Consider the following 17449-nt stretch of genomic DNA (forward strand, 5'->3'; position numbering starts at 1 on the left):
GCGCGATAGAGATCTGCGATCGTTTAACCAATTCTGCGGCACGTCCGAGCGGGATAATTGCAGAAAACGCGATCGGTAGCTCGTTGTTCGGTGTTCATTAGACTGATGATAAAACACGGGGGCCTCGTGTCGAGTCAACAAGTGAAAGGACCGGAGGACGCGTCCGCGTGCAGCCGCACGAATAATATCTTTCTCTGTCAGCCGAGTAACCGGCAGGCAGGTTCGCTTCTGCTACGTATACAGAAACAATCCGGTAGCTTCTCGGGCTTTGAAAAGGGAATGTCCTCGAGCCTTCCGCTCCATAGAGTTCCGCTTTGCACGCGGAAGAAAGGCCAAAGAGGATGAGCCAAGGGGGTGCTCGCTAAACAGCTCGCAGATTAAAGCGAGCCAACGAGAGAGCGTTCCTGCCGCCGCCGCTGCTGCTGCTCCTCCTTTCAAAACATTTTTTCACGCCGACGAATCGCTTCTTCGCGATTTACCGCGCAATTATTAATCCGTGTAATGCACGGCGAAAGCCTTGAGAGCCGCTTAAAATGCTGCCGCGTCCACGGACGACGGAAAAGCGTGGGATCCACGACCGCCAGGCTAAACGTGAACCTCGTCGATTTTTAAATCGCCCCCGAGCAATCTTTTGGTAATTCGCTTTCCGCGCGAATTTTACGTCCGTCGCAGATTTTGCACGCCGGCGAGCATTTTTATCCACGCTGTCCGCTCGTCAGCCTCCAATTTTATTTATTTATCTACACCCGAAGCGGACCCTCTCCCGGGTCTACGTATAATTTCGGTAAATAAGGGTTACGAAGAATGAGGGATCTCGAGGAGGGTGACAACCCTTGATGGACGATAGCAATTTTCCCGTCACGAGATATACTTCACGAAGCAACGTGGACAAGAGTTTATGTAAAAAAAGAGAGTCCACGGTCGAACGGTAAAAGTAATGGAATAAGAACGATGAAATTTTGTCGTCGGAGTGTTCGATCGAAGCCGCATCTCGAATCGCTGACTGGCAAAAAGGGATCGACCTTCGCGGCGGCGTTTCAGCCGAGCGGAAAAAAAGGAAGAAAATCGTGCACGCTGGAGGCAAGCAGGCTAGCTTGAAAAGCGGAGAGCTGTCCGAGGGAACCAAGGTTCTTCAAACAAACTTGAACCCCGAGTGAAAAGAAAAGCTCGTGCACACGGTTATCCCGTACTCGGAGGAGCTCGTCCACCTTTTCTCCGTTTGTCGGCTCCGCTTCGTGTGGTACGTGCGTGCTGAAATAATCGACAGACGCCCGTGTTGCCTTTCTTCTTCCAGGGGGGAGATATCTCGTCCGCGAGACGCTTCCTTCGTGCTTGGATCACGGGGATAGGAAAACAGACGGCCGAAAGGTGAGAAAGGGAGAGACGATTCTCTCCTTTGTGCTCGAATCTCTATGGTAATTTAACCGGGTACAGTCCACGTCGGGAATCCAGGCTCTCGATCGAATTTTACAAGCGCGAGAGGAGCTCTTCGAGCAGCTTTTAACACCTTCGCGTTATTTCTTTGTCCTTGCATTGGAACAATTTCATCATTGAGAAAAGATAAAATAAAAAGAACATTGAGTCGTTTATTCATCGCATGAATGAATCGGTGCGATGACTAAACGGCGGATCTTTTGTCAACGATTTGAATAGTTCGAAAATGACGTGTTGGTATTTTGAAATTTTATTAATCTTCTTACGCAGTCAATATTGTAACGACTAGTTCGGATAATGCTGATATAAAACGATCGATGATAAGATCATTGGGTTCCGATTTTTCTTTGCGATGCAATAACCGTGTATCTTTCTCCTTGAACAGCAAATTGCGCGGGAAATGCTCCGCGTGCATTCGAAAGTAGAAGCCTGGAACGAGTGCGATTTTACAAAGAACAAACGCGGCCCTCGCAATTCGTCCGAATCATGTGGCGTAACAGCAACGGCGGTGCTTCTACAAATTCTACACGGCTGCCTAACAATGAGAATCGGAGAGTCAAAGTGAAGCTCTGTTAAATATGAATGCTAACAACGTGGCCCGAAGTGGGCTCCACCGTTGAACAAGTTGCAGCAACATCTGAATAAATAAATTAATCCTTTACAACGCCATGCAACTCCGCAATCGTGCGATTGGCGGATGCATTTTTCATGCCCCGTTGCATCGCATCGTTGAAATCTTATCGTTGCAGCGTCTCTTCGTAGATAAGGATTCCGCGGTCGCGACAAATATATTCGCAAGCGCGGAAATTTGTGCCGCGTGGCGAGGAAACGAGTATGATTAACGAATTTCTGAATCGCATCGGCGTGCCCAAGGTGAAATCCTTTTGAAAGCGACAGGTGCTATTCTAATCCTTGGACGCGAGGCACGCGATGCATCTCGCCTCTCGCGCCTCATGCATATCGCAACGGCAGTTTTCGCGAATTCTCATCCGGCGTTCCACCGTTCCTCGTCCGTCGGCCATTGTTTCCGGCGTATCGCTTCCGGTGCTCGCCGTTTCCCATCCCCGTTCGCCGACGCGAATCCTTTCCCGTCGCGTTTTTCTTTCCCGTCTACGACACGCGGCATCGTCTGCCTTCCCCCATCCTCCCGCGCCTCGTCCCTCTTCGCCCGCCCGCTCCGCGTTCTGTTCTCTGCTCGTTTTTTATCCCGGAGAAAAATAAAAATTTCGGCGAATGCGCCCCGGCAACGGGACCGCGCGGCGAAACGTTTGTCGCCGTGAAACGTTCCGCCCTGTTTTTGTATCTCGTCGTAAATTGGACGCGTCGCCCTCTGGCAGAAGTTGCGAAACATGTTTGCGCTCAAACACCGCCAGGGAAATTGCGAGCCCAGTTTTGCAGCGACCACCATAAACAATGCCGTCCACGGATTGCTTCCTCGTGGTCGGGATCTTGCTACGAATACCGTTCGACAGCCACTGGTTGTTGTCTTTGCGAGACATCAGGAAAACACTCTGAACGATGAAGACTGCTCCACCTCGCTCAATCCTCGAGACGCTCTATTTTATAGTCTTCGGAGCTCGGCATTCGATATTTTGCCTACGCGTTTCATGCACTTTTCTACAATTTATACCGCAGGAAAGTACACGCAATTCACGGTTGCAATTAGTATTTAATGGTTACTCGATTCTGTGCTTAAATTTTGGGAGCAATGCACAACAGTTAACGCCTCGGTTGCATCGCGAAATTCTAAAATCTGATCTAACAATTGCCTATCGTTTAGCTGTCATTAAATAATGGTTTTCTAAGTAACGTAGCTTTTTCTGTATCCGATAAAAAGCGAGGTAACAGATAAAACGAAATAACGTACAAAATATATGATTGCGACGCGATTAAGTTTTTAATAAATCTTATCGAGGAACATGCTGACGAAGATTTCTCGCATTAAATCGATAAAGCATTTTGCTCCGCAAAATGAGTTTTCCATCGTTCTAAGATTTATTAAATTTTCCGATCGCGAGTTCCTAAGAGTTTCGGGAAGTATCCCGACGCAGACGACTCACGGTTAGGATTTTGCGCACGATTTGACGTTGTCGTCGCAAGAAAGCGGCGACCCGTCCGAGATAAAAATACCGGGAAACTTGTTCCACGGATGCTCCTGGAAATTTAGTCCCGCGACGGAGGGACGTCTCCCAGCTTCTCCGGCTGGCAACCAGTGCACGACATGTGTCTCGCAGGTGCATACGAGCGAGTGCATGCGCGACGGTCCCGCACACGTGTGTCTGCGACGCGGAGACCTCCCTCCCTTGAGTGCAGCCGACTGCAGTCTGTGCAATCTCCGCTCGAAAATCCGGGGTTCAACGCGCCTCCCGATCGCCGATTAAGCGACACCGGTTGCGAACTTTGCGCCTGCCGTGATTTCGGTCCTCCATCACGATCGGAATTTGTCCCGTGTTTACAGCATACCGGAAACATTGTTTCCTCGAAGTTTCCTCATTTTCAGGGTTACAGAGAAACTGCTCTTTGCAGTTAAGAAATTTCAGTTACACACAATCGGTATTTCATGGTTATTCTTGTATTTCTAAATATATATTTGCGGTTTTCGAATGGGGGAGGGATCTACTCCACAGAGTCACTTGCGTGAATCTAATCGGCGAAAGTCCTTGAGGGTTAAGAAGAAGAAGTAGAAGAAGGTCTCTGTGCAACCTCTGACCTTTCGAACGAAGCTTATAAGGAACGCGGATTCGAGCGGATTGCAAGCGATCGAAGCAGCTCGTCGCGCTAATGAATAAGTGTCCGAAGAAAAGTGCAGGGCAATAAAGACAATGGCCTTAATAAAGGGCGAAGCAGAAACAGCATTCGTTCCCCACGAATCGTCGCGTCGCGCAGCTGTCGTGGAACGGCGACGACTTTACACAGGCCGGTTGCTTAATGAACGCGACGAGAGCGTACGTGAGTCAGAGTCGCGGCGAGGATCGGGCACAATGGTGCGTCGCGTCGCCTCGGCTCGACTCGAGGCGTGGGTGTGCGTGCGTGCAAAACCGGCGTATAGCTCGTCGAGGATAGGGGAACACGCAGAAAGTAACGATTCGAGCGGAGAGTACGTTCGCCCGGATGGCGAGGTTCAATGCGAGCGAGCGAGCGAGCACAGCGAGTTTACGAACCGACGAGTGCTCTCTGTTTTCCTCTCGCGTGAGTCACGTTTACGCACGCTGCTGCACTCTGTATGCACGCGTGTCGCAGCCGCGTGCAGTGCGTTAAATTCAATCATCGAGCGGGCAAACTTCGGCCCGAATGTTTGCGACAACGCGGCAAGCTCGGCTGGCCTCGCCGGATGAATGGACTCGTTTGCGGGGGCGGAGGACGTTTTCACCGATTCTATACTGTTTAAAAAATTCGCATTCCATTCCCAAGCGAAGCTAGGTGCGAATGTACGCGGCTATTCGCGTTGGTACAACGAGAGTACACTTTGGGAATTTTATTAAATATCTTTCTCGCGCATGGTGCGTTAATTATGGCCTGCTTGCTCGGTTGAATAGGTGCTGCAATATCGATAACACCGGCGTGCAAAAATTCGGGAACGCGGTCCAACCGTGTAGAAACAAGCGTGCGAAGTCTCGCGGAGATATCTTGGCTGGTTTCGTAGAGAAAAATTCCCGAAGCGCGTCTCGTCGACCGGACGTATTTCGTACTTGGGCCGAGACTAATCGAACGTCAACTTTGGACCCCTTTTCCAGCTGGCGACAACGGAAAGACAGATTTCTACCCTTTCAGTTTCCTGTTAATTGTGCCGTCAGCGAATCGATCCGTGCATACCCCGTTCGACGATCAGAAACCAATAATTCCCGGCGCGGCGTCAACCTCCATTTCGACACACCTTTACGGCGCGCATGGGATTACGACGGTCGTCCAAGTGGCTTCCCCGCGGCGCTCATACGCCAAGTGTCACGTTTATTTATTGTTTATTGCGCGCACACGAGTGCACTCGATACACGGCGTCGATAGGGGCACAGCAAACGAAAATAGAACGGATCGATGGTGTTTTCAGCGGAGCGGCGACGACGACGTCGCCGGGTATCGTGAATGCGAATGTACGAACCCCTCCTCCCCCCGCCGCGACCGAACTCTGTACCACCTTGCGTTGCATATTGAACGGAACCAGAGGAAAGGTTTGCAGCTCCCGGGAAACCAGACCCGCGAGTTTCGCTCGCTGGAAACCGCTCTCCCGGTTTTCTCGATTAAACGCATTTTCATTTCCCGGTTGATTCCGACCGGGTCAACCGCCCGCGGAACTTTCCATTTTCTGCATAACGTTCCTCCGATCTCCTATACGTATATCGAACACCTTTCGTCGATTCGATCGACCAATTATTTTGAAATCGTGCAGGGAGAAGCGTTCGAAAACTTCGCGAATTTCTATCTCTGTAAAGATAAACCGGATCGCGCAAACGAGCCTCTTCGGGCCGAGGCACGAGCGAAAGAAAATCGCTGAACTTTCGGAAGAGCTCTCTTCAAAGGTTTTCCCGGCGAGTGCCAGGAAATCCGAGGAAACGCGATCCCGGATGCGTAGTCACGACTGTGCTCGCTTGTCCCTTTTTTTCCTTGTTTCGCCAGCATCGAGACGGAACAAATACTCCTCCGCGCTGGTGCGGGGGTGGCGCTCGTAACGAGCGTTCTTATTTGTACGCTCGCTCTCTCTTTGTCTCGAGCACTCGGCGTGCTCTTAATTGCGCACCGCTTCGGCTCTTTAATCGCGCAGATTAAAGGTCACGAGGGACCTTTTGCATCGCGCTGCTGCGTGACACGCGGTGAATGGACCGACCGGTTCTGTGGACACTCTAATAGCCGGAAACATGGCTGCTCCTTGTGCTAACCTGCTGTGAAACTACGATCAGTCCTGCCACGAATTCGATTAAACTTCTTCCATTAAGAAGACCTTCCTAATTTTCCAATTATATCGAGCATGCACTTTGCGAATTTTTCTTTGGGAAACCAGTTAAGATGACCTGGCGGAACCTAACAGATTTGTTTGTACACGTTTGGACCACGCTCCTGAATTTTAATGCGTCGATGTCATCGAAACTGCAGCAACTATTCAACCGTTAATATATATATATATAGGAGGCGAGGTGCAACAGTATCGATGTCCACAAAAATTCACAAACCTGGTCCACGCGTATACAAACAACGCCACGTAGTTTCACAGAGACATTTAATACGCCACGGTGAAACAAAAAGGCCCAAAGTGCACTTTTCGCGCAGGAACGTCGGACGAAAATTCCGACCGCGCCGTTGCTTCGAAAAATCAAATTCCACCCGCGCTGCGCTTTTGTTCTCCCCGTGCAACGTTTCTCGATGAAAGGCCGAGAGTGCGCGCCGAAATGGAAAACCGATTTTTTTCGAGTTCTCCCATTGAATAGGCGAGAGCTCCGAGAGAGCACGGCGTACTCGAATAGTTCGCGGGCTAGCTCTGACAATTTAATGGAGAGCCGGTCGCTTTCAACGGGGATTTACGATGCTGTCGGGCCTGTCGCGGGCCGAATCCCGCCTCCCGGCCGGAACGTAGGAGCCCGGGCAAGTAACGAAGCGAAGTCGCGATGACAAAGAGAGACGTTAATGAGCCAGACGGCGGCGGAATTGAATTCGATGTCACACAAACGCGTTCTCCCAACCCCTCGTTCGACGGCCACCATTTGGCCACCGAATTCCACCGAACGTTTCCTGCTTCTGTGCACGACGTAGCTAGATTGCGATCCATTCTGAGCTTCCTTCAAGGTTCCCGTAGCCGTGAAACGGGCCCGTTTAAACACGCTCGCATCGATTTACCAGGCCGGCTTGCTCCGACAATAGCCTCAATTCGGCGGCATCGTCCGAGATCTGAACTTCGTCGCGCGGTCTTATTCTACACCCTTTTCTCGACACGCACGTTGCTCCTGTCCTTCCAAATATTCCTAGTCGTTATTCGTCGATCGAACGATGTTTGCTCGGATTTAATCGCCCACAACTTCTTCCTAATTTATCGCTCATCTTTCGTGCGCCGCTTCTGTTCTAAATCGGTTCGAATACAGTAGCTCGTATCCAATAGAATGGACGTCATAAACCGCAATTACCGTCGTGATTCGGCGCCATCAAACCGGGCTAAACTACTTTTGAAACGATGCGTTCCATTAGGCGTTGAGCGGCGAGGATTCCAATGAAAGCCGAAAGCGACATAAATTATCAAACGAACGAGTCGCGCCCAGATAGAGCAGCGTGGACGATGTTTCGCTGGATATGACAGCGAGCGGATTAAACTATTCATTAAATTCTCGACGGAGGAACGGCGTGAGAAATAATTCAGCGCGCGGTACAACAGTATCGTTGGAATTATTAGTTTCGCAGGATGAATTATTTAAAAAAGAAAAAGGGGGGGAGAGATAGTTGGGAAAACCGCCACTCAGACCGGCTCTCGACCGTCGAGAACGAGCTGCAGGGGTTCGAATCGACCGGAACTCGGGAAAACGGGGGGTCCATGGGGGTCGGAAGCGTTCCGTGGGAGGGGTTCACGGGTGCAACGTGCCGCAGCCGGGCTAAATTGCAGCTTATACTGTCCAAACAGTGCAACGACGGAACGGACGCGAGAAGGAAACTGCATTAACATTCTGCAACTTGTTCTGCGAGAGAGCCCAAGGGTCTCTCTCTCTCCAGGCCTGCAGCCCCGTGGAAATTAAATTGAAGTTTAGATCCTTCGCCGACGAAGTTTGATTTACTATTCCGCGTGCGGGGGTGTTGGGAATTCTTTATTTCGCGGGGAACGCCGCTGCCGCCAACGCCGCCCTTGCTGGTCGGACGCATTTTCGTTCCCACGATGCGCTGCTCCCCCTTCGTTTCACTTATTTATCTTGCTCGGACAGGGAAACATTTTTATTTATGTGCCGCCGGCCGGATAAAGGCCGAGCTCAGTTTCCCCGAGTTCTGAAAATCAGTGTGGCCGCCGTTGCAACCCCTTCTTCCTCTACGTGCCCGGGGTTCTCGCACGTGTAATTCTTCATGTTCTGAACGGCAAAGTTTAAATTTACGAGGAAATCGCGGAGCGATGCACACAGTCGCCTTCGTACAATCCAGAGTTGGCCATTATTCGAATTGTTTCGAACAAATATCTATCAAAGATCATCAGCCGAATGAATTCCTTTCGGTAGAATATTTTATTCGTTATAATATATTATATTTATTTTATTATTACATAATTATTCTATCTATTGAATGAATTCTCATTCGAATAAATGCTTATTTAGATAAATCTTGATTCGATCGAATATTTATTCGACAGTATCGAATAAAATTTGATTCGTTAATCTTGACGTTTCGTCGGTCATCCGAATAGAATTTTGCCCAACTCTGATAGAATTTATTCACTGAGTTGAACGTAGAATACGAACGTTTTGCGGTCGAAATGCGAGAAGAACGAACAACGCGGTAAGAGGATGATAAAAGGCCGACGAGGATTAAACGATGAAAACGAAGCTCAAGACAGGAGCTTAAAGTTGCGCAAGGGTGGATCGATTGCGATAAACTAATAATGCTAACGAGCCGGTGTCGTGCGATCGGCGCCCGAGGATGACACCGCGTCGGCGCTAATTAGACACAGGATATTTCGTTGGTCGCGATGTCATTAAGTAATATTGAATCGCACTCGGGCTGCCGCCGGCTACTCGTTAGTTAGCGAATTTAAGGACGGCGTTCGAACGTTGCCGTGGCGAGTGCTGAAAAGTTCCAGCGAAGGAGAAAAATGCAAGAAGAGAAAGGACGCACGATTTTCGGAAGAAAGCCGCCATAATGAACGCGAACTTGTTCGTACACGATTTTCAAGGCACCCCGAACGCTGTCGATCGAACAGCTGATGCCCCGATGACACGGAATCGACGGTTGAAGGCGCACGATGCAAATTAGTCGTGAAAACGTTGCGCTAGACCGCCAACGCTAATGATTCCGCCGGAGTATGTGTTCGCTTCTGCGTTGCCCGGGGCCGCGTAATTGCCGATCCTCCGGCCGAAATTAGCTTAACGACGTACGTTTGATAACCGGATCCACTGGTTTCGACGAGTTCTAAAACTGTGACAATAAATTCTGGATTCCAGTTGCGAGGATAGGACGTTAACGCCGGGAATTGCCGGACGATTTTTCGCGACTGCCCATGAATGGTAACGCGATCAATATCGCGGCTAATTAATATGCAAATATATTCCGTTTCGACGAAACGCGCCCGCTGTCCGATCCGACTGACTTTCGCGACGAAAATTGCCAGGTTGCTGCTAATTTACACCCGCGTAGATGGAACAAGGCTGGTCTCTGTATGCGAGAGGCTTGAAAAAAATCGAGGAATCCGCGTTGCTTCGCGACACCCGAATAAACGAAGTATCCGAGCTAAAAATATCCGAGCGGGTTCGACGTTTTTCTCGCGGTATATTCAACAGCCTAATTAAATAGCCGCAGAAGAGTTTCAGCGTCCGAACGAAGCGTAACGCACCACTCGCCGCGAACAATGCCGCGAAGAATATAACGAAAAGGGATTATTAACAACATTAACGAGCGTGACGCGAGATCTCTGATCTCTCGTTAGCTGCATCTGCGGCTGCGAAGGGGAGCCGTCGACGTATTAACGACGGGTCCCTATTGTTTGCTAATTAAATATCGGAGAGGCGGCCGATCGATCGAGCTTGAAAACGAACACGCCCCGATTTTTTCCAATTGAAACCGCTCGCAGAGGCGAAAGATCGCTGTTGATTATCTGTCGGAACATCGCACATGCGATTGTTCTAATCACACGTGATCGAGATTGCGTTGTTTTCAGAAACAACGATGAATCTTGGTTGGCAGATTCATCGTTGCTGTTGAGAATAACGCAATCTCGATAACGTGCGATTAGAACAATCGATTACTCATTCTGATGATATTCATTTCACTAGCGCGGGAATCTCGTTGATTCCAGTGAAACTAAACGTGATTCGTGCTTTCTCATTTAACGGAGTTTCTGGTCTAATTAAACTGTTTAGATATTCCCTTCCTAGAGATCTTATCCCGTGAATACTTTTGCGTTAACAATAGCTCGAACGTGCGCGCTACACGTCGCGGCACAGCTGCGCGCGATCGTAATGAAATTCTGATAATTAATCAACCCGCGAGCACGTATTAGCTATTAAAACTTGCCGAGGACGTAGCCTACCCTGCAATCTCGTCGTATCATCATTATCAGTTGTTTGCCTATCGATACCGCAAACTCGAATTAGCAATCGTATGTTGATTTCGATCGATTGCAAGAAACAGAAGCTAAAAAGGCCAATGATATTTTTGGTCACCACGCGGTCGCAGTTTTCTTTTTATCGTTCCTCAGCCGCAATTTATGCAGATGCGCCAGGAAATTAATTCACGCTCGGTCGGACAACCTGCCGATGAGTTACGCAAAAAACGGCCCGGTAATCGCAAGATGATCGATCGACTAATTTCGCCGATAGCTCGTCGATCCGTCCAAGGCGGCGCATCGATTCCGCGGTTAATAAATGAAACGGCTATGAAAGCAACGTTGTTTCACGTTAATTTAACCATTCACGATTTCACCCTGGTTTCTATTTAATCGTCGCGTTAAAAAATGATTTTATCCGCTATTGAATTTTCAGCTCCAGAAATCACTCTACTCTCTCTCCGCGATTCTCGGCTTCTTCTTTCGCTATGTTTTCAAGCTCTCGGCCACGGAAATCGCTCCGACACACGCACCCGCTGCTCTCTGTTGATCAGCCTCGGATTATCTAATTGCGCGCGCTCGGCAACTGTAAACCATAATCGTTCGGCGTCGCGCTCGGATGCTGTGCAAAAGTCGAAAGCTTTCAGGGGATAGGCGTTCTCGTTTCGCCGGGACTCACGGGAGTAAATAGGAGAAAAATTCCACTCGACTGTTTCCGAGCGGGGCCGAGATTGAATCGCGAAGAATTTCCAATCAGACGACGGGCGGGCGACGGGCGGCGGGCGTTCTCGGTGCAGCCGATAAATTGCGACGGATCGCAGCACTCTGCGAATCGCTTCTAAATGAAACTCGCGGCTGACGCGGACAAAGGAGAAATTAAGTAATTCGAGGGAAGATTAGAACGAGCGAGAATGTATCCCCTCTTGTCCCTGTTTCGACGCCGCGCTCTATTTTACGGGAACGAAAAATCGGATCTCGCCGGACGATTCTGCTTCGGGCCAATAGCGAACGATCGTTCTCGCGAGACCCTGATACGATTGGCTCTTCCGAGAATGAAACAGCTGTTTTCCGACGATTGCAATGATCTGCGCATTTCCGCCGACCGATACGGAACAATGGTATCGTCTCCGAAATTGTGAATCTCGAATCAGCTTCGTACAGCGCTACCGTAGATTCTTATTGGAACCGGGTCAAATTAATCGTAGAATTTTCTCTTTCGACGAATGTGGGTCAACCTGTTGAGGCTCGTCCCAGGAAAATAGGTCGATCTACTGCGGAAACGTGTAATTATCATTCGCGATCCTTTCAGAGAACCTCGACCCACATCCGGTCGTATCAAACGATGCGATTAATGCGAAGCATCATCGAAGGGGCCTCCGATAGAACTTCTCACGACGATAACAAACTAATCTTCGAGATAAAGAAAAAGAACGGTTCGGTCGGACACTCGATACGACGGCTCGATCGTCGAATTAGATTCCGTCGATCGAACGATAGCCGAGAAACGAAGTTGAACGATCAAAGTTTCGCGAACGCCTCGAACTAGAAAACACGAATGTTGTCGTCGAGACTGGACAAGATCCTCCCGTGGATCTGCGTCAAGACCGATTTCTTCAACTGCCGACGACGAGACCGAGCCGGCGTTATTGTTATTATCGAGCAGAATCGCTTCGAATCGTTTCTGCGAGCATTCAATTGCGCGGCCGGCGGCGCGTCGGTGTCCGAAAAAGCGAGCCAGAATGAGAAAAAGAGCGACGCGCGGTCGGGGCCAGGGAAAAAAACGACCGGGCAACACTTGCCGGGGTAATAAAACAATAACTGCTAATAAAACGCAATTGTTCGTGGCGCGGAAGTAATGGAGGCATCTCGAAGAGGCCAATCAGACCGGCGATCCATCTGGTCGCGCGATGAAACGATAAAAGGTACCACCGGCATACTTCTTTCTCGAGCAGCTCGCGCGAGTAATCCGTACTGTTATTGATGCCGTTATGCGCCGCGGCCGCACACATAATCGATAAAAGCCGGACCAACGGGGGAAAAAGAACGGAACACGACCGAGGAGACTCGGTCGCGGACTGTTAAGCGGAAAATCGGCTCCTCTCCCGGCGTCCATCTGGGAACGATTCGAGCGTGGATCCGCGGCCTCGGCTAATTTCTGCGACTCGCTTCCGGTAGAAATCTGATCGGGACACGCGGAAACAATGAGTTCTCACTTTCGAGGCATCTCTCGGAAAACTCGATTCATTCTCGATTGTTCGCGGCGCTCGTTAATACCCCCGGATATTTCTACAAAATATTTACTAATTAGGGAAAATGTGCTTCCAGCTTCGTTTACGGGCAACAGCCTATCCAGGGTTGATTATCGCCGTGATTTATTCGTGATTTACGTCGACGAGAAGAATGCATTCTTTCGCGGCGGATAATTATCCGGATAGTAGTGAACAAAATATTTACGAACTAATTAGAGAGAAGATGCTTCGGCGTTCGATTATGTGCCGATTACAATGAAATTTATTCACGACTCGCGTTAACACTTCGGCCGATTGTCGTTCATACAAGAGTGACGGAATTAATTGCTCAGATTTGAAAATTCATTTTTACGTTATTCTATTACAATTCAATAGAATAACTAATCTAATTCGGTCTAATTCGGTCAGGGTCCGTAGCACGTAAGAATATTGTGAAAGTAATCGATGTCATCGTTACACAATTAATGCAGCAAACGCGGAGGAGGGATGAATCGACCGAGTCACTGCCGAAGTCGACAGCCCGTTGGGAGCCACTGGCACGAAGCGTAAATAAGCCCGTCATCGACAGCTCTTTCACTGTCAATGCTCTTCCGTATCGGAAGGCGCAGGGGAAGAGAAAAGTGTTGCCGAAGAACGGGTAGGAAAGGCCTGGCAGCGGCAGACATGTCGGGACTGTTCGACGATGACGAACGCCTCGCTATCAACTTCCTGTTAGAATTGATATAGATGCACGCGGGCGCTCTCTCTCTCTCTCTCTCTCTCTCTGCTCCTATGTTAACGCGACGAAAGGGTCATTGATCCGGATAAGTTCAGCTATCGCGTTTTTCAATGAATATCGTTCCCGCGTGGGAATTCGGGAACAAGCAGCTGCTCGGAAACGGCGATTCTGTGCCAAAATTTCAACTTTTTCCCAATATTTTCGTCGGCCATGACAATGCGCGAATTGAATGTCCGGACGTTCCGCGGTGTTAACGTCCGTCCGCGCTCGGCATTCTATTTCCGTCGCCGCGGCTCTTATTTTAATATTTTAGCAACCGTTCCGAATGTTTGGAGCTAGAATAAAATTTGTACGGCTTGCCGAGAGTTCTGTGTAGATTATCATTGATTCGAGGAGATTTTAACGTTTTCCGAGAACGATGATCGGTCGGCGAGGATGGAGGGAAAGGCCGTTTTCATTTAAATCGGAGGAGAGTGCTGTAACCGATTACTGCTGTCCAATTGAATTTCAAAGTTAAATAGTAGAGGTCTGCGTAACGGCCGGGTTATAGAAAATGTAGTTATGCAATTTAATAGGTCGTCGCTTTAAAATGGAACGATTTTAGAGGTATACTGTTCACCGACTGCCTTTCACTAGACGATAAAAACCAGATTTTCGTGGAACGCATTCGTCGCGATCATAAAGTTATCGCTGACAATACGAAACGAATGTGTCCCTTCCATCGATGGTTGGGGGCTTTTACCATAACTCAACCCGATGAAAGGATCTTTAAGGGGAAAAAAACGGAAATCACCTGGAGACAATCGCTTTCCTTATCCGATTCAACTAATTCAGAAATTCGGACTTCTCTTTGCTCTCGGAATTTGTCGAAATTTGCAAAGCTGATCGATTTTAAATGCGCTGCGGTACTGGAAAATTAGCACAAGTGCGACGAAGCTGACTCGTCCTCGAGCAACAAATATGGCGGGGATGTTTTGGTGTCGGCCCGCTCGGTACCTTCGTAACACCGATGGAAAAATAGCTTGGTCTTTCTGTAAAGAATATTTCTACGCTGACTGAATCGCGGTGCAGAAGAAAAAAAAATAAAAATCTTACAGTATTACCGTCGGTGACGGTACGCAAGGTTACCAGGTAAAAGTTACCACGGGGATAGTTCTACGAAGTCGCGTTTCTAGCCATCCGTAAATCGACTCCGATAAAATTCATTACCGTGCATTGAAAACAAATGAAAAACGCGGCAGCAGCGTCGACGATCTCTCGAACCTACAATTAACGAAACGAGAAAAATTCTTCCTCTTCTTCCTCTTCCTTTTAACATCGGCGAGGCTCGCTTCCGGCCCCTGTCTAAACAAAACTCAATTCGCCAAAACATTAGAAAATTTCTGATATTATCTACGCTGGTCGAACGCGCGCTCGATTCTCCAGAAAATTGAGCAATACTGGCGCGCACAACCAACTACGAAATCTATGCGTGTACACACGCGTAGCCGTAGCAAACTAAAATACGTGTACAACGAGGCGACGAATGAAATTTGAAAATTCGTAGCGATCTGCACGCGGGAAGCGTCGAATTTGCGAGAGAACGACGGGCATCGTGACGACGATAATATTTTTCTGACAGCGGTCTGTTTATCAACAAGCAACCGGCCATTTTCGAGCGCGCAGCGCAGGGCGTAACCAAGGCCGCGGATAAAACCGTACCTAACCCTACAATTCATTATGGTGTCTGTCCGGAAGAGAGGTCCTGCGAAGCTGGGAGAACGAAAGAGGGATCGATGGGCTTACCTTCGGGATAGGCTTGCTTGCTCTGGACAAAGTCGATGAATGTGTTGGTCACGTTGTACAGCTGTCCCATGCCCTTGGGGTTGAACTTCGTGGTGGCGTTGTAGGGCAGCCCGGTCGTGTTCACTGTGGTGTAGTTGTAAACCTCCGTGGCCATGATCCCTTTCAGCTGCCGGTCCAGATCCTCGCTGATCACTCGCATCCGATTCGTGAGGGTCTCCTGGCCATTTGCGGGGCGCGGCACCAGAACGCCGAGCAAACCGAGCAGGAGAATAATCGGTAATAAACCATGATGCACCACGGCACTCGGCCGACCACTCGAAGATCGTATCGAACACATGACAGCGACCTGCGCCCGGGACGCGTCGCTTAGGACTGATGGCTTGCCGCTGAGCCGAGGCACGCGGAACCGGACCATCCCCACTCCGGCCGCCATGCTGCCTGGAGACGAGACCTCGGCACCCTTCGGCAACATTCGGCTTCACCCGTTCTCTTCGTTCCGCTCGTTCCGAATGTTCTGCCGCTCGATCGGGATGCTCATTTTTTTGTCTCTTTTATCGCTATTCTTTTGTCATTGTTCGTCTAACCTTGTGTTCGAGCGAAGAGATTGAGGAGAAATCGTTCTTCGCACCGTTGTTATGTTGATCAATTCGAACTGACTGCGTAGTTTTGCGATAACGGCGGTGCTACTTAATTTTTCAAAATGTTACCCATTCAAGCCTTCAGAAGCCGATCGATATAGAAAAGCGACATCGACCATTGTATTTTACGTATCTATAAATATCTCGAAGCTGTCTTGTTCTTTCTGTGATCGAATTATTTTGAAAAATTAGATTCTGAATTATTTTAGCCAGTCGTTGAACATTGCCATGCAAATATCGCGATACTGAACTAATTTGAAACAACTGTGTCATGTAGCTTGCTGATCACGAAATACTGTTTGATTTTTTTTAGTTCATTTTCAATTATTTCTTCGGCTTACAGAGATTAAAACGACAGAGCACAAGAAACGGAAGGATTTAAGAATGAATTAAAGAAATTTAGAACTAATTCAAGAATTTAGAAATTAATTTAGGAAAATGTTTCATAACTCACCGAAGGTAAGACGATCTCGTTCGCCTGGCTTGATTTTCGCGCGCAGCCGCCATTAGAGGATCGGAACGGCGGCAAGCGGACCAGCGAATCACGATGCTGGATTTTCCCCGGAAATTTGAAACGCGCGTCCTTGTTCCAGCATCCCCGGGAGGTTCGCGGTTTAATTAATCATCGTAAGAGCATACACAATACGATGTTTCACGCGCGATAATTGCAGCTGCGAAAGAAGAAGCAACAGAAAGATTAACGCGAGAATCATGACGAAAGCTTGAGCGTGTCGTTCTTACGTCATTTAATTGAGTCGATCTCGCAACGCGGCGAGATGTTTCCGTTTAGGGGATCCTTGCTCTAAAATTGCGTCTAATCGTCGCGTTTGTTCCACGAACGCACCCGCGCTTTCACCGGCTGCTCCCCCGAGCTAATCTGAAATTCAACGACAGCGTAAGAATTAGAAAATTTGTTTTCTTCTGCACGTGTCCCTTGATTAGATTATACGAAATCGCCGCGTCTACACTACTTCACGATAATTCGAGACTCGTTTTCGACACCTCTTGAGTTTATCAATATTTCTGACAAGCTTTCAATCATTTCTTCTTAGATATTAACACATTGTTGACCGGCAATGTTGACAACGTCTGGTCATAAGAACGTTCTGGGCGCTAAATCTCTGAGATCGAATGTAACGCTAAATGTTCTGACGTATGATGTTCGATTCGGCATTGTTCTGCCCGATGAAACTGTTGACTCACGGACATCGGATCGTAATCTTGTCGAATGAACCGATTACACGGAAGCTTCTGTGAAGATATTCAATGACTTGTCCAAAGATGGTTTAGGCACATTGTAAATCAAGCTTACGAACTATCTCCGATGTAGATTAAGACCATATATCGATCTCACAGAAGTTGGTTGAAAAATGTCTGCAAGAAAATGAAAGAAATACTTCGACGGGCCAAT

At 48.7% G+C, this 17449-nt stretch overlaps 1 protein-coding gene across 9 annotated transcripts in view; it reads right to left on the bottom strand.

Annotated features, from left to right (window-relative positions):
* The window catches only part of LOC117226362 (prominin-1-A), a 49702-nt gene extending 33815 nt beyond the window's left edge, over positions 1–15887 (bottom strand). For all 9 annotated transcript variants that reach the window (XR_013034438.1, XM_076525348.1, XM_076525346.1 and 6 more), the window contains exon 1: positions 15401–15887. Coding sequence is in view for 8 of the 9 variants with exons in the window: in XM_076525348.1 (XP_076381463.1) it covers positions 15401–15872 (472 nt within the window). In the remaining variant the exon portion in view is untranslated. The remainder of the gene's footprint in view (positions 1–15400) is intronic.
* Positions 15888–17449: the final 1562 nt, after the last annotated feature.

This window comes from Megalopta genalis, chromosome 11 (genome assembly GCF_051020955.1).
Source record: "Megalopta genalis isolate 19385.01 chromosome 11, iyMegGena1_principal, whole genome shotgun sequence".
NCBI lineage: Eukaryota > Metazoa > Arthropoda > Insecta > Hymenoptera > Halictidae > Megalopta > Megalopta genalis.